This window comes from Carassius auratus, unplaced genomic scaffold, assembly GCF_003368295.1.
Source record: "Carassius auratus strain Wakin unplaced genomic scaffold, ASM336829v1 scaf_tig00037435, whole genome shotgun sequence".
NCBI lineage: Eukaryota > Metazoa > Chordata > Actinopteri > Cypriniformes > Cyprinidae > Carassius > Carassius auratus.
In genome coordinates, this window is record NW_020526382.1 from 4,703 (window position 1) to 26,956 (window position 22,254).

A 22,254-nucleotide genomic window follows, 5' to 3' on the forward strand; every position below is an offset into this window, starting at 1 on the left:
CATTCAAACTTTTCTTCTACATACAAAAAAAATATGTTATGGGCTCTTACCTCAGATACAGCTCCTTTTTAATCTCATTTAATTTAATTTTATTTAATTTTATCTCCGGGAATAAATTAGGAATAAAATCCCCTTGTTGTTGGATTTGTTCATTTAAATTCCCATCATCTTCAGTGTCACATGATCCTTCAGAAATCATTCTGCTATGCTGATTTGCTGCTCAAGAAACCTTTATTATTATTATTAATGTTAAATAATATCATATTATGAATGTAAAAACACCCTAATATTTTTATGAAAACTTTGAAACTGTGAATTCTTTGATTAAAAAAGGGAAATATTTTTGAACATTTATTTATTTATATACTTATTAATTCATTAATTCATTCGTTCTATCATGTATTCATTCATTCAAAGATAAAAAGATGTTTAATTGCAAACAGAAATACAGTTAAACGTGGACTGTGTATTTTAATATGCATTCCTCCATGAATGTTAACTGATCAGTTATAATTTTTCATTAATTTGCTAATTATTTTTAATTACAAATTAGTCAATGTTATTTCCAAAAAAACAAACGTTATTCCATACTGATCCCAGACTTTTAACTGTAGACCCATTCTAATTCACCAAGAAGTGACATTTCTTTGTAATTCGTTTCAAACTGGTCGCTCTAAAATTGGTCACACGATCATTCGGGGGAGCGATTCCTCCATAAATAATGTCCTGGGTTACTATTTAAGTCTTGTGCCAGCTGCAGTGGGGGTGGAGGTTGGAGAAGCATTACCTGAGAGAGGTTAAGAATCATCCTCTCCACTCATGCAGAGCACGCTTTTAATTAGATTACCCAGGCACCCATGCACAGCCGTGAGGGATTGGACACACTCTGTCAGGTCACAGTGGCTCAGTGTGGGGCTGGACTGCTTGTCCGCTCTCTTGAATCACTGGAGGAGTCTTATGCTTGAGAAGCTAGAAGGAAACTTGCAAAACTGCTTGCTTCCATAATGGTGGTGCATTTTTAAGCAGGAATACCTACGTGAAGGAATTTAAAACTTTTCTGTCCATACTTTCCATATGAGAAATAAAAACTATATATATATATACATATATATATAGTTTACAAAAACAAACATATTTATGCTAAAATAAGTTTTTGCTTGTTTGTTTTTCTCATATGGACACACACACACAAACACACACACACACACACACACACACACACACACACACACACATATATATATATATATATATATATATATATATATATATATATATGTATATTTAGTGATGTTTTTTTTTTTTTTGTGTGTGTGTCTTGTGTTGTTTTGCACCCAATATTGGCATGAATTTTTATAGACATTTGAATATTTGTGCGATTTATTTAAAATTATTTACTTGATTTTCTGGTCAAATTTAGCAGCTTCTCGTATTCTGATCTTGTGATAAATTGTGTTTTTATTGAATTCTGTGTGACCCTACAATATTTCTGATAGGAAACATTGTCTAATTACACAATTTTGTCTCAAACAATACTGTCTAATATGCAATATCTAATATGTAAATAGCTCTAGCCTCCTTTTTACACAGAACACTTTGCAAGACAGCATCACAACACAGATTAGAGTTTAATTAAGAATATTTGTTGTGTATAAAACATCTCTCAGCAGTAAGCAGAACAGACATTGTTGATTTAGTCTGTATTTTTCATAAGAGGTAGTACAAATATGGCAGGATGTTTTCGCTTTCTGTGTTGATTTGTTTTTTGTTTTTTTTACAAAAAAGCTAAATAATGAGAGGACTGTTTGTTAGCGTAAAATAGGAACAATCTGTTCCAGTTTGCGTCTGGGTAGAGGATACTGAAGGTGTGATGTGGCAATGATCAACTTCATCATGGTGGATAAGGAGGAAAAAGTGCAGTTAAATGATTTATAGTCTCTGGAGGCTCTTTGCTCACTTTTACACTTCAATTAATTTTGTTTTGAAGATTGAGAGAATGGGCAGGCCTGCTGTGTTTCTCCTAGAACATCACAGAGTGAGCTTTGGCATGCTGATGGGCCTGAGAGCTCTTAAAGTTTCCACGTTACAAGATAACGATGTGTTTCTCTTTGTGCCTTCCACGTGCCGTGACGGGTAAGAAATAAGCGAAGCCGAGCTGCCAGAGCACCTTAGCAGCGCTTCATTTCTCTCTCTCATGTTTAACCGTCTGTTGCTAATTTACTTTCTCTCCTGGCAATCCTTTTTTAATAGTGCATCCGTTTGTTCAGCAGACAATTGATTCCCTGCACTGCCATATTCATCAGTTACATTAACTGAAGCTTGTCCGGAATATGAATTATGGAGGCCGTCTCTCTGTTTCTGTCCCTGGTTTCTAGCTGCAGCTTCATGTCAACAGACCATGTAAATACCTTTGAGGAAAACAAATGTTAACCCAAAGTCAACAATGTGCTAATTACGTTAATGATAATGAGGCTCGCGCGTATTCATCAATGCTTTGTTAAGTGTCGTCTTGCCGTTGGGTCGTGAGAGGAGCCTTCAGAATCCTTGATGTATTTATTGATGTTTCCTTGCTGTTTTGTCTGCTTCGACACAGGGACTTTGACAGCTTTTCCGATCTCACGGAAGAGTCCAAGGTCAGGTACATCGCTCAGCGGTGGGAGGAGCTCGGACTAAAAGACGTCCAGTTGACCAATCACACGGCTCTCCTGAGCTATCCCGGACCAGCCCTCAGCACGATCACCGATATAGGTGGAAACCAGTGTTACCTGTCCAGCGGAGCGAGGTGTGACCAGCCATTCACATCCACGACTGAACCGTTTGCCTTTGCAGCCTATTCAGCTGTGGGAAATCTAGTGGTAAGTTACAGGTATATTATTGTACTCAAGTGTATACTCAATCGATTAATAACACACGGTCACAATTGCGCTTGAAAAATCAGCTATGGGTCCAGAACAATGAAAAAAAAAGTGTAATATGATAATGCTAACCCTTCATGTGGTAGAAAGCTTGTAGTTTGGCTCGCTATTGGTTCTTTTGGACCAAAAAATTAAATGACACATTAAGTCCTGATTCGTTTAGCATTCACACTGTCATTTTTAATACTGAACTTAAGATACAAAACAAAACACATAAGGATCCGAACCTTTTAAGTGGATTTTGTTGTTTTTTGTTGTTTGATAAATGTGCTTGTTGTGTGTATGCATGTGTTATTTTTACCAGCTTATAACTCACAAAGAGCTTATAAAATATGTAAGGGAAACACCAGGAGTTGCAAACACAAAACAAGATTTTCTGCAAGGAAGCGGCGGTTCTGATGCCGGTACCAAACTGTAATGAGCAGCATCATTTCCATGACAAGAAGAACTAGGTGTGCTTGGGCAATCTGTCATTTTGGGTCACATACTGTTTCGTTTAGATGTCTTTGGTTCAAAACAGTGGGTCTCAGGCTGCTTGTTTGGTGCACACTAAGGTTTGAATGGCAGCGTTCACACTTGACTTGCAAACACAAACTGCACCTGCCAAATGTAAACACACCCTTAAGTGCATTAGATTATAAAAACCAAACCTAAAATGGTACATTTGCAGAAATTACTTCAAAGCTCTATTTATGATCTAACCCTTAAATATTTTTTGTTTGTTTGTTTGTTTTTTACTGTGTAACCTAATTGGCCTGAATTTTGTTTAGAAAGTTAACACTTTAATTTAGAAAGGATCTACTTAAATAGAATGATTTCCGAAGGATCGTGTGACTTTGAAGACTGGAGTAATGATGCTGAAATTTCAGCTTTTCATCAGAAGACAATTTTTTTTTTTTAAGATTTAAAATGGTAATAATATTTCACAGTGTGAACATTTGACAATATTTTTGATCGAATAAATGCATCCTTACAGAGCATAAGGTATGTATGTTTCAATATGTTTAAATTTTCTGCTTCATTCCTGGTTTTCAATTTCCCACTCATTGGTAAATAAACCCTGATCCAAGCACCACCCCACACTACAAGTTAAACTTCCACCTTTTTGTTCTTCATGCTATGTAAATATCCCTGCTCTATTCCACTTCACACAACTCACATACTGATCTGAAACTAAATGCTAGTCTCAATAAATATCAGCACTGGAATGCCACTCAGCCAATCAATTTTGAGGACTTGAACTAACAGTTTTATAATTGTTAAAAGAGTAACAAGAATCATGGAACACAAAGTTGCTTGTTGACCTTTTCTATTATTGACTGTTCTGCACAATAAATGCATTGCATTGCCAGTTGCCGCTGAATTAGCGTTCTGCTTTCACACTCTCACTTTCACAGCCCTGAACGCTTCATCCTGTTGGAAGGTTAAAACAAATCCATTATGCAAGACTGAACCCATTTCACACATGTGTGTGATATATTCTCCAGCTATTTTTAGAGGTTATGCTTTCTGTCTCTAAAGGGAACAGGAAATGTCTAAGGAAGATGCATTGCCATTATCCGTTTCAAGACAGACACACTGCATCTAACAGGGATAAGCTTCAGTAGAAAGTTCTTGGAGTCGGTCGCAGTCAGTCTTTCATGTTGTCCTCTACAAGAGGAGGTCAAAGTCATCCATCAAAACGCTGCAAATACTCAAGGCTCTGATGTAAATTAAACTGCATTTGCAATGTCTAAAAATCAGCAGGGAAAAACAAATATGACTGGCTTGATGGGTGAATTGCTCGGGGATCTCGTGCCGAGGTGTTAGAGATTCATCCAGCTATCCTGAGCCACTCATGGGTCACTGGCCATTTCACATTATGTACTTTTAGCAACTCCCAGCTCCACAGCTGGGCTAAAAAATTCACCCACTTTCCCACTGAAAACATAGAGAGTCACAGCATCACCACAGTCACATTTCCACAGACAGCTCTGACCTGCAAAGCAGTATAACTAATTATGTCAATTATAAGGTAATAATAAAGCACTGAAAAAATACATATAGTCAAGCCCTGTTTTAGGATGTGCACTTAGGATGGGATAAATGCAGAGCACTAATTCCATGTATGGGTCACCATAGTTGGCCACATGTCACGTCCCTTTTCTTTTAGGAATGCCATGATAGATTTCATTTAAATAAAAAGAAAAAAAATTCCCAGTAAACTGAGTAAAATGGAAGCATTAAATAAAAGGTATAATAGTTGAGTTGTGAATAAAATTGGTTAATCTGAGTCTTCTACACTTATTATTCTGCTATTAATTGCACTTATTTTATTATTTTATTTTATTTTACTTGGAATAGCATGCACTATAATGTGTTTAATTTCTACTAATGCACAACTTCTATTTTTTTCTCTCCCAAAACAAATTACTTGTGCATTAGCACAGATATCGACATGTTCATTGAGTCAGCCATGTGGAAACAGATAATTATCAATCAAATAATGCTGAAATGATGTTCACTTGTACCAACAAAAAATGCCCTCTTTAATACCACATTGCAATCAGCAAAGAAATCCTATTGTGCATTTTCATTTTTTTTTTCAAGGAATCTATAAACGTCACTTTGTCCCCAGCATTTTGCTTAATTCAAAGTGGCAAATCATTTGAAGTCTAAACAAGAAACGAACACCGAAAACTGCAGGTAATTTGATGGCTTGTGGTAATTTGAGTGGAGGCTTTACCTCTGGTCAGTAATAAGTTTGAGGGGGCTCCCGAGGGTAATTAGTTTTGATGAGTTAAATCCTCCATGCTCCCTGGCTATTTCTCTCCACACCATATTAGTGATGATCAGGTGCAGGCGCTGGGCAATTACTGCCTTTAATTTCTCTACGAAGAATGTGAGGTCAGGTAGTGAGAATGAAAGTTCCTCTTCTTTTCTTTTGTGTTTCTGGCCTACTCACGGACATGGGTCTTCTACTTTTTCTTTTTGCCAAACACCCATTTTATATAAAAAAAAAAAAAATGTTTTGCAGTTTTATCTTTGACCTATATTAAGATGTCTTATGTTAATGCATTTTGCTTCCCTTTAATGCTTACAATGCAAAGCCATTAGAACGGTGGTTCTTAATATTTTTGGCTCCCCATAATTGCCTACAGTAAGATTCAAATGGCACAACAACCTTTCTGTAAATTAAATGCAGGATTTCAGAAGTTTACATTCATACAACAAATTATTTTACAGGACATCTCTAGTTATTTATGATTCACAGGATAGCATTATATGTATTCATTCATTCATTCATTAACTATTTCAATAAATTCAATGAAAAGTAAACAAAAAGTAATCTTGTGGCCCCCTTGCTGATGCCTCCTTGTGGGCCTCGGCCATTTAAATGAGAACCACTGCATTAAAGTTATAATTATTGATGAGTCATATACTTGTACATTAACTTTTAATTCTACTTAAAACGTTTTTTGAACAGGGGACTTCATCTTCTTGACTATAGAAGAGCTGATATATGTGATCCCCCCTCCCCCCACCGCTGCATTGTCACACACCCTCCATTAAGCCTTTTTGTTTTTGATAAATGAAGAATTGCATATCTCTCTCTAAAATTGGTAATTGTTTTAGAACATATGAGCTGCACAGAATATTTGATGTTGTAGCTGATGTATGAAGAAGTGAAGAGAGAGACAAAAAAATCCCTGCTCTGTATGCGCGCCGTGAAACACCTTATTCTGAGTGTTTCCTTTGATACGTGAGCTATACTGTTGGGAGTGGTCATTTGTATTCATTTAACATTGATAGTGTTATTTAAAAAGTAAAGCGGTGAAATGATGAAACGTTTCTGCAACACCTAGACAAAAGCCGGTGTGTTAACATAGTTCGAATTGTAATCTTACATGGATATTTGCAAAAAGTTCAATCAGATGGACGCAAGAAGTCCTATTTGAATGCCTTTGAAATTTCAAGAGCTTCTCACTGTAATAATGCTTCGCGGCCTCTTGCAAAATGAAAAATTAACTGAGCATTGAAGAAGTAACACATTTTTATTCATAGAGGGCATGCAGTCTGGCCTCTAATGGTGCCGCGTGATTGTGGTGGTATTTAACATTTTCCTCAAAATAATGTTTAATTACGGGTTGGGGTTTTCTTTCCGCTCCTCAGTCACGTAGATGTGAAAACAATTGTTATTTTCCTCTAACTGCTTCGAGTCGCTGGGGGTGAGATGACTCGTGAAAGGAGCCGTCGCTCGTCTAGAAAAGCGATTTGTTCACCGCGATGCGTGCCCCTTGTTAATTTCATTACCTTAATGACAGCCTCTCAGTGCAAATCTCATCCATTTCCAATTTTCTGCCTCTTCTTTGGGGTTAGACGGAACGCTTGTCTAATGCAAATGCAGACATTAGTGATAAATCCCATCTTTCAATGGTCCTGAGGTTTCGTGATACTGACTAGATGTACTCTTCTGTCTGGAGTCATGTTTCATTTCCCCCTAGGCCCAAAGAAAAATGAATCAAACTCAGGTAATGCATTTCCACTTTGTGTCTCTGGGCCTTAAATAGCATTAAGTTTGACCCCACCTCATCAACTCTCTTCAGTCAGAGGCACTCGCTTTTCTTAAACTCACAAATTGGTTTCTGGTTTACTAGTGCAGACTAAATGAAAAAAAAAAAAGGATGTTGAATTTAAAAAAAGACATGAATCTGCCATGAATTCTTTCAGAGCTGTGACATCTATGTCGCATCTGTGCGTGATTTATAGTGCGGAGGCTAATATATATACTTGTCCCCCATTATACACAGCCTGAGATGTTCACTTTGTTTTCACTCATGCTTTGCTATCTGTAATGAATGTGACAACTAGCTTTATGGCATGAGTTATGTGAGTCACAACATTGCAAATCAGAGGCTTGTTATTCCTCACACACACACAGCGAGAGAGGTCAGACTCTACCCTGAACCATTTCAAAATTGTAAAAGTTAAAAAAAAAATGTTTCTTTTTTTCAGGCAGAGGTGGTGGACATACAGTACGGGAGTCCAGATGATTTGAGACGGGTCCAAGCCAGTGCAAATGTGACCAATAAAATAGCACTGCTGAAACTTGGACAATCACCTTTACTTTACAAGGTATGTTGTTATATTAAAGTGCCCCTAATGTGCCATTTTATTTTCTATCTATCTGACAAAAGAATCACTGAACTGTTAAGGACAAAGAAATTAACTTAAAATGATTAAAACAATCAAAATTATAAGTGGATGCATTTAATCCCTTCAAAGAGATGCTAGTAACTCATTATTGACTAAATTAGATTGACTTAGTCTCATTAGACCAACAAATAACCGTGATTATTAAAGTTGCATTTAATCATGACTAGAGTTTTAAGCAAGTTATTTCATCTAATTGAATCACTGGCAGCTGTTTGGGAAATAATTATATGTGATTAATGCATACCAATTATGATACAGCTCAAGTCATATATTTAACCATTACTTAACGATGTAAACCATCTCTGAAAACCTTGACCAAGACAATTACTTCAAACTCAGGTCTTTGTGTAATTATAGTCATATTTTCATTAGAGTAATATGATCATTGTAATTGGTATTTATTAGTGGGTAAAGCGCAGGTGATATCTTATAATTTGGTGACTTGATGAAAGACACTTGTTGGTTTTGCTGTCTTTGTTTTTCATAATATCTCTAGAATGTTTGAATCATTTTCCATGATTAATCCATGATTATTGCACATTCAAGCATGTGTTCTCAAAGCAGGTATTATAAATGTGACTTGTTCTCAGATCTCATTAATTTTCATACTTTGTTTATTATACATGCAAGGATTCAATGTGTTTTCATCTCTTCCCTGCTTTCATGTGCTTATTTGGTGTTGGGTGCACATACACTTTTACACACTGTGCAGACACGTTGTTGCACATAGTTTGTGCCAGAATTTAACACAACATTGAGTGAATACAGATTTTAATTTTGTCCAATTTTAGAAATAAATCAATTAACTGAATTGGAACACACTGCACAGATGAGTTAGATTATGGTAGTTTATGTGCTTTTTGGAGCTTCAGTTGTGCTACACAGTTGTGTATGTAAATGACAAGAATTTAACTTTGTGAAAACAGTTATTTTTATATCAGCAGTATCACTTTTTATTCATTTATTTATTTTATTTATTATTTTTATTCAGTGAAGATTGTATCTTTTTGATTAGTATTTTATCACTTGTTCACCAATGGATCCTCTGCATTGAATGGGTTCTGGCTAGGGCTGGGATAACGCGTCGAGGTCATCAATGACGGCGACACAAAAAATACGTCAACGCAAAATATGTGCATCGATTCGTCGACCTGTTTTTATTTCTCTAAAGAACGTTTGCAAAACGTTTACCTTATGTGTGCTGAATATACGCTATGGCCGGATCAACATTCTGTCCAACGTTAAATAACCAATCCAGGGGTTTTTCTGCATTGATCTTTTTTTTGGTGGCTGTCAAAGCCTTATTTGATCGGGGAGTGATGTAGAATAGAATGACTGCTGCGCCTGACGAGAGAGAGCCCTGGCTGCGCGCGCGCACTCACAGTCTTCAAACAAAACGAGCGCTTCTTGCTCTCTCTCTCCCTTGTGCATATTAATCAAAATCATTAAACACGATAGAAAAAGTGCGAAACACCAAAGTTTCAGGCGCGCTCGCGCACTCACAGTCTTCATACTACACGAGCGCTGTCTTACTCTCTCTCTCTCTCTCTCTCTCTCTCTCTCTCTCTCTCTCTCCCTCTCCCTCTCTCTCCCTCGTGCATATTAACCAAAATCATTAGACACGATAGAAAAAGGGCGGAACGCCAAAGTTTCACGTGGAGCTTTTTTTAAAAAAATTTTTGGAAAAGCACTCTCTGTATTAGCTTAAAGCCCTCAGGTTTACATTGGTTACTGTATTCTTTCAATTGCTCTAAACAAGTATTTTGGGTGACCTTTTTTATTGAATGCTAGACATCAAGTTGTTGTTATTTTCATCTGAAAGCTGGTTTCAGTAAGCTATGTGTTTTCAAGGCTTCAAGGTTTTATTGAATGCTATCTCTATACAAGTGCAAAGTAATGCATTCTTAGTCAGTCTTTTATTTTGTAATTTTAAGAGCAATAAACATATATTGCAATTTTAAGGAATTCATGTTTTTTTCATTCAGATATGTAAATCAACATGTATAAATTGTTAGTAGTCAATTAATGAGGAGATAATCGAAATCGAATCGGTCTGAAAAAATTAATCATTAGATTAATCGATGCATCGAAAAAATAATCGCTAGATTAATCGTTTAAAAGTAATCGTTTTTCCCAGCCCCAGTTCTGGCACAATGGGAGTATAAAAAAACAGATAAAAACTTCACGATAATAAGTAATTTACATGGTTTTAGTTAGTTAGCGCATTGAAAACATTGCTTTCTCCGGTGCAAAAAAGCATGTGCTTTCTAACATATTAACATGCATGTATTCGTTTTAATCTCAAAGAAATTAATGTCTTTTCCTAAATGCTAAATAAATTATTAAATAAAGCTAGATGGATTATAATGTATAAGCATGTTTTCATATTTCATAAGAGTTCAGCTATTCAGTAGCTTCGTGATTACTTCACAGTCTCTTCACATTGCAACTGTACTCAATGTCAATTGTGCCTTCCATCTTCAAGGATGCACAAATAAGAACATTTAGAAGCAGAAATCAGATAAAAGCCTTTTGATATTAGTGTAGAAATGACTGGGTCATCAAAAAAAGTACTAGCTACAATATTTTATCTCCTACAGAACATAATTCAACATCAAAATTCAAGAAAATTCCTGAAAAGAAACAGAAATGATGTAATCCAAGGCAGTAAAAGAGAGAACTTTTCATTTTGTTAAAACCATTTAACTAATTTGTCCGTGGAACAAAAGAAACCTTAAAAACGATTTAAAAAAATGCAATAATACTCATTGAGTATTGACAGAAATCGTCTCTGAGTTTGCACATGTGCATTTCATCAGCATAGATTCGATTGTTAGGACTGTATGATGCAGGTAATAGAGACCTTTGGGAGCACTAGACTCTTGATTGGAATTCTAGCCCTGTACCAGGCACTCATTTGTCATTTGTTTGGGAAGAGTTATTGATTTTCTTTAAAGTGAGTGCTTATGCTCAGTCTGCGAGGATCAAGCGTTTTGACTGCTCCTCCTCAGACAATTAGCCTAGAGAATGATGGCACTTTTGATCCAAGACCTTAATCTACCATCTCTGTCGCTATACACATTCCTGTGCTGGCACGACTCACTCTCTCACAGTCCAAATGTAGATAATAAAGCAAATTTTTTAAAAGATTTTTTAAAAGGTTTATGGACATTTTTTGTGTCTCTCTTCATAGTAAAACAAGAATAATGGCTCATGATGTTATGCTTGGCAGCAAGCAACATTCATAACACACAGCATAGTATAGCAATATTTCAGGTAACTCCAAAAGCCTTAACCTTAGAATATAGTCTCAAAATCATGGGTAGCATATAAATAGGCTGTTCTCTTTGAATGATAGTGTATGTGTCATTAATGAAATATAATGAACATGGGTACATGTAGCAGAGAACAAACTGGCTGTCTTGGTTATGTTGGTGTTGTTGTATTTGCTTTTCTGTTTTGTTTTTTTCTTACTTTACCCAGCAGATTTCCCTAGGGTGCACAACAGTTCCTGTCCTTCCCTGAAGGTGCTGAAATGGAGAATAGTTTAGGAGTATACACATTTACTGTATTTTTGTAAATGCTTCCCCTGAGTAAATCAATAGATATGAAGAGAATGTCTTTTTCTGAAATAACGCTAATATCACACTTAAAAGTAGCTCTTGAAGAAAGGCTGGAAAGTACATGTAGATACATGTAGGACAAGCAATTTTCTGGCACACAAAAATGTGGGTTTTAATAAATAAATTTAATAAATACAATAACTTTGCATTGAATGCAACAAAGAAAACTAGATACAGTGTGTGTGTATATATATATATATATATATATATATATATATATATATATATATATATATATATATATATATATGTATATGTGTGTATGAAAATAAGACGAGTCAAGCTTAGAAAATTGTTGTAGCTGTTCAACTTTTAGTTTATTGTATGTGATTTTTTTTTTGTGTATATCTCTAAAAAGTAGTTTGTGTTGAAGTAATTGGTGATTAATTTTCATATGAAATTTGTGAAGAGCAATAATGGAACAAATGAACATGAGCATATTTTATTTCAGTGCATTTAATAATGCCACTCCTACGAAAGTAATTAAAAAATTAGTAGCAGGAAGATTTTTGGCTAAGCAATGCATTTCCTCTCATCCTCTATGAGCTGCCGTGTGTATTAGAGACTGTAAGTAAATGTCAAGTGCTGTGTGTTTAGTTGTGCTCCTTTGTATTCCCGTGAAGGACAAGTTGTTGGCTCTTGTTGGCATTTAGCAAGAGGCTTGATCCAAGGTGGCATGATCCCAAGCAACTGAAATGCCTACAAGGTGATGATTGCTATCTGTGAACAACTCCCGTATTGAAAAAGAAAAGATTTCCAAGCCTATTACAAGCCTCTTTATCTTTATCTTGCATGGAGAGTGGCTTCTGGTTGGCTTCTCATACGGATGTCAGGTGCTAGAGAGTTTCATTTGCACAACACCCAGTGGTGCATCTGCCTTCATACCAAATGTGGCCGTCTGTTTGACACACAGTCTAAGTGCTGACATGACTGGCACCATCAGCATAAATGATGTGCCGCTGTGCATATGGTATATGCTGCCATTAGCGGTCGCAGCAAGATTGTCGACTAGATTTTCAAGGCAAACAGGGACCTTTGAACAGTGACTCAGATTATATAAATGTCTACTGCCATGTGAGGTGGCAACATCCTCATTCTTTACCCCTGGAGAAGTGAATTTGAAGTTCAAATTCAGTCAAGTTGGGAATGATTTGCTCTACTTTGAGATCATTGATTTTTATGTGGGAGTTTCTTCAGCTATGGGCACTTTCGGCCCTGTGGACTTTTAGAAAATAAACTATCTTTAGACACACTTTTCACTCTGGCTTGTTTATTTCATTTGTCTGCTAACAGCAGACACACAAGCATCACAGAAAAAAGAGAGAAAAAATCTATCTTAAAAACACCAAGTACACTGAAATATATCATGATATATTGTGGTTTTTGTAACTATATAAAAGAGACATTCATTTTCCTCCATCCATGTCAAGTTAAGGTCGCTGTGATTGATACCTCAGCGATGACATGCACAGTGTTTTTTTTTTTTTTTTTTTTTTTTTTTTTGAGTGTGCACAAGTGAAGGCGGGGAGTATGGGGAGGTTTTGGTTGCTCGTCATGCTTGTCATGACACACAGCAGCCATGTGTATATATATAGGTACAGGTATATATATATTCCCAAATGTGTTAACTATAACATGAAATATCTTAATTCTCAAATAATTGCAAGTGCAGTAGATGCATTTTGCACCTTTATATATTATGTTAGTTGATAATGGTTGATGGGCAAATTAGTCTAATAATGTAATCTATTCATTACGCACAAAAACCCATCTTTTTACTTAAGTAGCCTACCAGATATGTGTGTCATGCCATAAAATATTTTAATACGACTGACTTTGTATTTAATGTGAATTAATTAGAAACATTGTAATTTACTAATTATAACTCTTTAATTGTACAGAAAGCAAAGAACATTTACATTGTCAAAGAACATTTTAAGCACTGTCAAAAACTCTCATTATAATCATTGACGCTGTTTAAACTGTGAAATAAATATAATTACATTGTATGTACATCTGCACTTTGTTGTTTCTGATGAGAGAATCGTCAGAGAGCAGAATTCCTTCAGCAATCACGCGCACTGAACAAAAAAATTCTGCAATGACTCATCTGAGATTGGTCATTGCATTGCCAGCTCAACAGAATTGTGCGTGGTTTGTTCGAACATGCAGCTGTAAAAACGGGTCTTGCACAGGGCCAGCCAAAGTGCGAGTGCTGATTTGAATTTAGCAGCCGATGCTGTGCCACACTGGACGTTCTAATATCACCAGTGTGATTGTATGATATATATATATATATAGAGAGAGAGAGAGAGAGTGCATTTTGAGTGGGCATGGCACCTCTGGTGGTTGTCTGTCTGTCTAAAAATGTTTTGTAGCTTTGATCCAATAAATGTTGAGCATAAGAAACTGCTTTCAATAAGAATAATAAGAATAATAAAACAGACCTTAAACTTTTTAAAAGTAGTATATCTTGTTTTTAGAGTTCAATTCTGTCCTCTCTTCACAGCTCTCTCTCCTGGCAGAGGTGGGATTTGGTGGCTGTCTTCTCTATGTAGATCCATGTGATGCCCCATTTGGGAACAAGACATTTGGGGTAACGCTGAACCCAGGAGGGAACCCGTTTTTTCGAGAAGACACCAGTACTGGTAAGTATCTGCGCTCACACTCCAAGGCACTGTAGCCTTCTTGAAATTGTTTTAACATGTTATACCTTCATCACAAACTCCCTATTTTGAGAAAAGAAAAATAACATAATAAATAAAAAGAGTTGCTGCAATGACTTGATACACATGAATGTAATTATAATTATTATAAAGCAAACAAACAAACAAAAAACATATCTCACGTGGTTTGGCTTTACTTTCAAGGCAAATGCTTGCAATTATGCTGATAATGTTCACAGTGAAAGTAAGTCACATTAGGCAAAAGTGAGTGAGAGGAAGATAATTAATGCTTTTGGATATCTATGATGCCTGCACACTTAAACTACCTCTTCACTAATTTAAACGCATTCCATTTCAGACTATTATTTTTAATGATGAAAGAAATTTACATCACTGTAATGAAATCTAGACTAACTTAAAGTATATGCATATTAAAATAAAAAAGGACGTCTAAAACCAAGTCTAAACCCTATATTGTGCACTGTCCGTGGTTCTGAAATTCCGCTATGTGTGTGCAGCTGTCCATGGTGCTAAAGTTAAATGACTTAATGTTTAAAGAAGTTATGCTGGCTGTATTTAAATATCTACAATTTGCTGTAGCATCATGCAATTCTAAAACCTACAGTGTATGCTGTCCGTAGTGCCAAGATTCAGTTGTATGTGTGCTGGTGTCTAATGTCTGTAATCAAATGTCCAACAGCATGGGTTTTATAAACCTGTCCGGAAGTTCCCCTAGCCCAGCACTCCACAAGGACAACTCAGTTTGAAGGATCCTTTGAAGGCAGTCTTCGGTTTTGAATCCTTCATTCATCCGGTTTTGAAGGATGCATAAGACGTGTCTTTTGCATCCTTTTATCATCCATAGTCATTTGCAGGCTTTCTAATTCTCTGAAAATAAATCAGCACTGATCTCATTCAATTTAGTTATTTATTGAAGACAGTCTATATACAGTACAGACCAAAAGTTTGGACACACCTTCTCATTCAAAGAGTTTTCTTTATTTTCATGACTATGAAAATTGTAGAGTCACACTGAATGCATCAAGGGCTATTTGACCAAGAAGGAGAGTGATGGGGTGCTGCGCCAGATGACCTGGCCTCCACAGTCACCGGACCTGAACCCAATCCAGATGGTTTAGGGGTGAGCTGGACCGCAGACAGAAGGCAAAAGGGCCAACAAGTGCTAAGCATCTCTCGGGGAACTCCTTCAAGACTTTTGGAAGACCATTTCAGGTGACTACCTCTTGAAGCTCATCAAGAGAATGCCAAGAGTGTGCAAAGCAGTCATCAAAGCAAAAGGTGGCTACTTTGAAGAACCTAGAATATGACATATTTTCACTTGTTTCACACTTGTTTGTTATGTATATAATTCCATTTATAATTCCACATGTGTTAATTCATAGTTTTGATGCCTTCAGTGTGAATCTACAATTTTCATAGTCATGAAAATAAAGAAAACTCTTTGAATGAGAAGGTGTGTCCAAACTTTTGGTCTGTACTGTGTGTGTGTGTATATGTATATATATATATATATATATTGTGTAAACCCCTGGGAGATCATAGACAGTTGCCATTACCTCTACTACACTGATTAAGTCACTTAATATAAATATTTTTTCATATAAAATATTAGTTAAATTAGAATTTGAGTAGTATTTTCTTCATGGGCATCGGTAGGCCCCTAAAATGACAACTCAGCCCCCCTAAAATTTTGCGATAAGCTCCATAAACCCAAGAATTTGTGATCGCCTTTGTCCCCCTTAAATCTTATATGGAAATTGCAGCAGACTTCGATCGGCTCCTCCCCATCTTTCAGTGTGTCATTTTTCAATTTGCAGACCATAATGCTGGAGAGGGAAAAAAAAGAGGACAAGGTGTGTGTTTAACCATAGATTTTTAGAATATCTGCATCTACAAAATGGGGAGCAATCGATTCCCCATCTACTGTAACCTAATTTTTCACTGCGTTTACCCCTCATCACACCACAGTTGTTTCCTCCAGTGAAAATGAAGGATATATATAAACACAAACTTTATTAAGCGATCGTGTTGCCATTTTAATTTGAAAATTTAACTTTCAATTTTACACATATTCCAGTGCATGTGGTATAGAGGTTTGCATATTTGAACCAAAGAAAGAGAGTTAACAGTAAAATGTACTGTTTGTACAGTAAGTGTGTGTGTGTGTGAGAGAGAGAGGGAGAAAGAGAGAGAGTGATGTCAATGTCACAGGCCTACTCATCTACTGCAATACGTTTAGTATACCACCCCTATTAGTCACACATAATTATATATTTATATGTATTATACCCTCGTTGGGGGCTGAGCTCCCTAAAATAAAGAAAGAATCACCACTGATTTTCTTACCATGACTGTATCCATTTGCACTTACTAGACCATCTCATTGTAGCATTTAATGCTGATTTTTTTTTCTTGAATTTTGTACTTTTTTGCGTTGTGCTTTAGGGTTAAATGAAATGTCTGAAAAACTACCGGATAATGTCCTGGTAAAATATTACAAGTATAATTTCCTTTTTTTTTTTTTTTTTTACTATTCTTAATATTTTTAACAGTGTAGCCTTGAAGCCTCAGAAGGACTGGACTAGGGAGGATGCAGTTTAGATTTAGTTTGAGAAGAACCCTGTGTTTCCCTAACACCATGTCCTACAGTTCAAAATAAATTTTTATTTAACCCTTGTTGTGCTGTATTTAAGCATCTACTGATGACTATGGCATCATGTACTGTAAGTCTGAAGCATGAATTGTTTGCTGTCCATGGTGCTGAAAGTCAGCCGTGTAGGTGCAGCAATATTGCTGTCCGTGATGCTGAAACCAAAACTACTGTATTTAAGAGTGCTGCCCATGACAGAAGACCTCAGCACAGCCCTAGCTGACCCTGGCTCTCTGCAGTGCAGGATCACTGGGACGTGTCATTACTGGAGTGATAGTGTGGGCTTGTAGCAGGCCGCAGAGTCAGGGCACGATGGAGCCTGCAAACAGATGTCTTAGCAGATGTTTCGTGCCTGTTTTCTCTTCAGCAAAGCCCTTTGTCAGAGCACTCGGCAGGAAACGAGTGCATGGTGGAGTTGCCGAATACTCTGTGGTAGTTCAGGGGAGCATGAATAATTTAGCAGGACTATTGTCCTTGTGACTGTTTTGTTTGGCAATGAGTGAGTATAAGCAATGTGCTCTGGTGAACCCATACACAGAATACCAGAGGTCAGACCTTTAGTTATTTTAATGCTGTCTTTATGATCCATGATATAAGATCACATGGACAAAATTATGTGTGCTTATTAAATGACATGCTGTAGATTTGACTCTATGACATTGTTCAATCAAAAACAAGGATTTCAAAAACAAAGAGGGATGTACTATTGATTTAGATGTTGGAAAATATTTGTTCCGAAATATGGTTTTCTTGCTTTTCCAATATAAATTAATTATAAAAAGTAGTAATTCAAACTCCCTACTGCTAAGCATGCATCGATCAGACCTGGTTGATGAAAAGTGTGGTAGAAGTTTTGTTTGTGAGAGCTCCTCTATAGTTTTATTTATCAGCTGTACAGTAATGGTTGTGTTATTGGCATTTTAAAACACTCATTGTTAGAAACAGATTGTTAAATCTAAGCAGACATCTTTGATAACACATGCTTGCTTATTCTCCTGCTAGATAATAAAGTTTTAGCAACATTTCAAATAATATTTAATTTGGAATGAATGTGATGCATCTGCACAAATTAGCAAGTCAGACGTTTTCAATAATAGTTTTCCTTGTTGATTTATCACAAATGCAATTTTTAATTTCTCACTCCTGTTCTGATCCATTTATAAAATGTTAAAGAAATATTCCTAGTTCAGTATAACGTAAGCCCATTGCAGTGTTTTTAATGTGTTACAAATGCTGTACCACAAAAATCTAGGTTACAGTGAGGCCCTTCCCAAATGCTGGATGGAATAGAAAAGAGCCACTCATTAAACTATGAAAAACTCTTTGCTTTGTGACCTTTTAAAGTTTTGTGGAGTTTCATAATAAATAATAATAAATACATTTCAGCAAACATTAGAATGAATGTAAAAATGAAGATTTTTAAACAGATTTGCAGTTCAAATAATACAAGTTTTAAAAGTCCAATTATGCAATTTATTTGGAAAAACCTAAACTTCACAGTGATTTTATTATTAACAAAAAACAATTACAATTTGTTTCTGTTCATTTATATAAAACAGAAATTGAATATAAATATACAGTGAAAAACTTAAACATAAACTATTATTATTATTATTATTATTTTTATCGTTCATTTAAATAAAGCAGACATTACGCATAAAAAGATGAGTACTTTATTAGTTATAATTAATACTTTATTTATTTATTATAATTAGTACTTTGAAAGTACATATTAGTACCTTTTGAAAGGGTTCTGAGTGACATTTTTTTTTTTGCTTTCCTGAGAGTGTATATCCTACTACATTTACATTTATGCATTTAGCAGATGCTTTTATCCAAAGCAACTTCCAGTGCATTCAGGATATAATTTTCTTTTTAACCAGTTTGTGTGTTCTCTGGGAATTGAACCCATGACCTTTTGCGCTGCTAACACAATGCTCTACCACTGAGCCACAGGAACACTACTAGCATTGATGAATTGGTTATGATCTGTGAATGTAACGAAACAAATTAACATGATGCCTTTAAGGCTCACGTGGAAACATTTGTCTCTAGAACCAAAAGATAAGGCCAAGCGCATTGATTCAATCAGAGGAACTGTTTTGTGTATCTGAATTGTGGCCTCTGGAGAACAATGTTGTGTGGTTTTATTGAGCCATGACTCTATCTTATTTATTTAGTTTATTTTGGATATATTCTCCCATCCTCCTGGTTGGGAAATTAGTCAATAAGGTGCTTGAGGACATAAACGGAGCGCTGGTGTAAAAAAAGCATCGCTTTCTTTATTAGCCTTCTGCTCTGCTGGCTCATTGCGTTTTCTTTTTTGATTACTTAATTTTGTTAACCTTTAAAGCCAGGCACATATCTGAGGAGGAGAAATGTGAAATATGTGGGGAACTTCAAACCATTTTTAAATGTTAATTTCAAGTTGCTGACAGGTGGTTTTATTCACATGGAACGAATTGTGTCTCCTGGGTTATTTAGAAACCTTGTTGAAGTGAAAAGAAGTCTTTGAATAGAAATGTAGTCATTTGCATATTTATTTAAATGCGCCGCAGCTATGGGACACATGTAGGAGTCTTTAATGAAGAAATGCTTACCACTGCTGTTGGGAAAAGAAACGTCCTCTGTGCAATGTCAGTCAAAACCATCACAATGTGTCCCATCTCTCCCCTCGGTCTGACTTATCCTGTGGGTATCTCCATTTCATGCCCCTTTTCTTCCTCTTTTCATTTTGTCATGTCCCACTGCTTCTGTTCATGCAGGAGTCAAAAAAAAAAAAAAAATGAAAAGATGTAAACAGTGAACACTGTTCTACACAAAGAGCAGTTGATCTGTTCGAAGAGAAACCGACAAGGTTACTTGGAAAAGACAGCATAATTCCCCAAAATACAGTTGCCTGAATCAATCTGTTTTGAACCAATAGGATTGAGTGGAAGATTCAGTGATTGACTCATAAAGACAGTCACTTGTCACTAGTTACCGGTGTAATAATGCAGTCAAAAAGATTCACTGGGAATCCTCACTAATTCACAGAATGACAGTCTGAGTGGAGCATGTTACAGTTTAGAGCCAGACCATTTTATTATTGTCTAACATAACATAATTAGATTTTTATTCATTAAAGTTATCACTAACAACTTCTTGTTACAGTTGTTAAGTCCTTAACTTAACTCAAACTTCTTTTAATTTTTTCCATTCATTATTTTGCTCTTATTAGGTCCCTTTTTCCCAAGAAACGACACAGAGCATCATAACAGAATGAGAATAAAGAACCGTAATGTATGATTACTTTTGAAGAACTTTTCTGTATCATAATTATACTTCAAATGGTGGTTCATTTACTTGATGAGTGGCTTGATTACTTGGGCTCCAGGCGCTTTTTAATACAGCGTTCATTAAAGGAATGCTTTACCGCAGTGACGCCCTTTCCCGCATCTCAAGAGTTGATCCTCATGTGTTCTCTTTACTTTCTGCCCTTAAACCAATGAGCATTTGGAATGCACTCAGGCTGAAAATTGCCTTTTCTACCATCGCTATCATTTGATTGGTATTCCAGCTAATAGACATGCAAATAAAACAGAGGGTGCATTGCACTCAAGACAGAAATGTGGCACTTGGTCAATAACATTATGGAAATGTTGCTTCTACTTCTTCAGCTCTTTGTATGAGAGCAATAGGCCTTTGCCAAAGTGCACAAGCGCCTTAAGCTGAGGAAATTACTCTGCTGGCTACATTTTCTCAGTAGCTGCACTTCTGTCCATTTGGCGTGATTAATATGTCAGTCTTATGTTGAACCATGTGTCCCCCCCGTCATCGCCGATGTAGGCCTAATGCATTTTTGAGTCTTTTTATTATATATTTCAAGCATGAAAGCAGTGAAAATTTCAACGTATCATGAGAAAGAATGTTTTTATAGGATTTCTACTGAAGTAAAAGACTGTCTCTCACAGCATTTGGGAATATGAGAATGACATTTTGGAGGTTTAGATGTGTATTTGATGGAGGGTGGGCGGACAGCAGCCCTGCAGGCCATAAGCTTCCTGTCATCTTGTTCAGAAAGTCAGCGCTGCCTCCTGCCTGGGCCGGCTAGGACCATCTTATCTCATCTGCAGAGGGTAGGAGGGCTGCTTGGTTTGTCCTGTTGCTCGGACCCCCACTGTGCCTGAAATGCGGGCCCGTCAAATGACTGTAGGTCTGCCTTTACTGAATCAAGAAAGGAACGTGATGAAGCCTGAAGAGCTGTATTTAACACACACGAGGGCTTTACATAAGGCTAGATTCTCTAGTGCTGCAGATGTGTTGTAGGGTACATTACAAACATTGGTAATGAGAGAAAAATATCTCTAGAGTTCTGTTTGGACTTTGAGAGACTTCTTTTACTAGCTCAAAAACACACTTGAGTGAGTGAGTGAGCGAGTGAGCGAGTGACGTGAAATAGAGCCAAGTATGGTGACCCATACTCAGAATTTGTGGTCTGCATTTAACCCATCCAAAGTGTACACACACAGCAGTGAGCACACACACATCATGAACACACACCTGGAGCAGTGGGCAGCCATTTATGCTGGGGCACCTGAGGAGCGGTTGGGGGTCCGGTGCCTTGCTCAAGGGCACCTCAGTCGTGGTATTGCCGGCCCGAGACTCAAACCCACAACTTTTGGGTTAGAAGTCACTTGCACTAAGTATCAGATTTTTTCATTATTTTTCCTAAACTTGTTAGAACTGGTTATGAACATAATTTAACCACACTTAAAAATGCTACATTACAAATGTTACATAATGTATATATGAGGTCTTCGAGACCCCAGGTATAAAACTCACATGCTCTGATTCATTTGCATGCAGCATCAGTACATGCCTTCCAGTTGTTTACTTGAATTTTATTTATTTATTTATTTATTTGTACATGTGTTTTACGATTCATCAAAACGTTCATTTTAAAGATCCTTTTATCCAAAACATGTTAAAAATGGGAGTATCACAATCAGTCTGTTATGAACGTTATGAACTCTTGTTTGTTCACATTGTCAAAGTAAATACCTTTGATACTGTAAGTGCCTATGGGTTTGGATGAGTTAAGTGCTTGTGGAAGAGATGAGTGGAACTAAAAAGATTATTTTGAAAGTAGAAGTATTTGTAAACGAGCAGCATTTGGGTTGGGTTAACATAAAGAACATAAA

General features: G+C 36.4%; 1 protein-coding gene across 1 annotated transcript in view; it reads left to right on the forward strand.

The window, feature by feature from the left end:
* Positions 1–1,878: 1,878 nt before the first annotated feature.
* Positions 1,879–22,254, forward strand: part of LOC113083243 (inactive N-acetylated-alpha-linked acidic dipeptidase-like protein 2) — a 45,274-nt gene continuing 24,898 nt past the window's right edge. The window contains exons 1-5 of the mRNA XM_026254423.1: positions 1,879–1,914; positions 1,988–2,133; positions 2,594–2,855; positions 7,911–8,030; positions 14,244–14,382. Of these exons, the coding sequence (XP_026110208.1) occupies positions 1,879–1,914; positions 1,988–2,133; positions 2,594–2,855; positions 7,911–8,030; positions 14,244–14,382 (703 nt within the window). The remainder of the gene's footprint in view (positions 1,915–1,987; positions 2,134–2,593; positions 2,856–7,910; positions 8,031–14,243; positions 14,383–22,254) is intronic.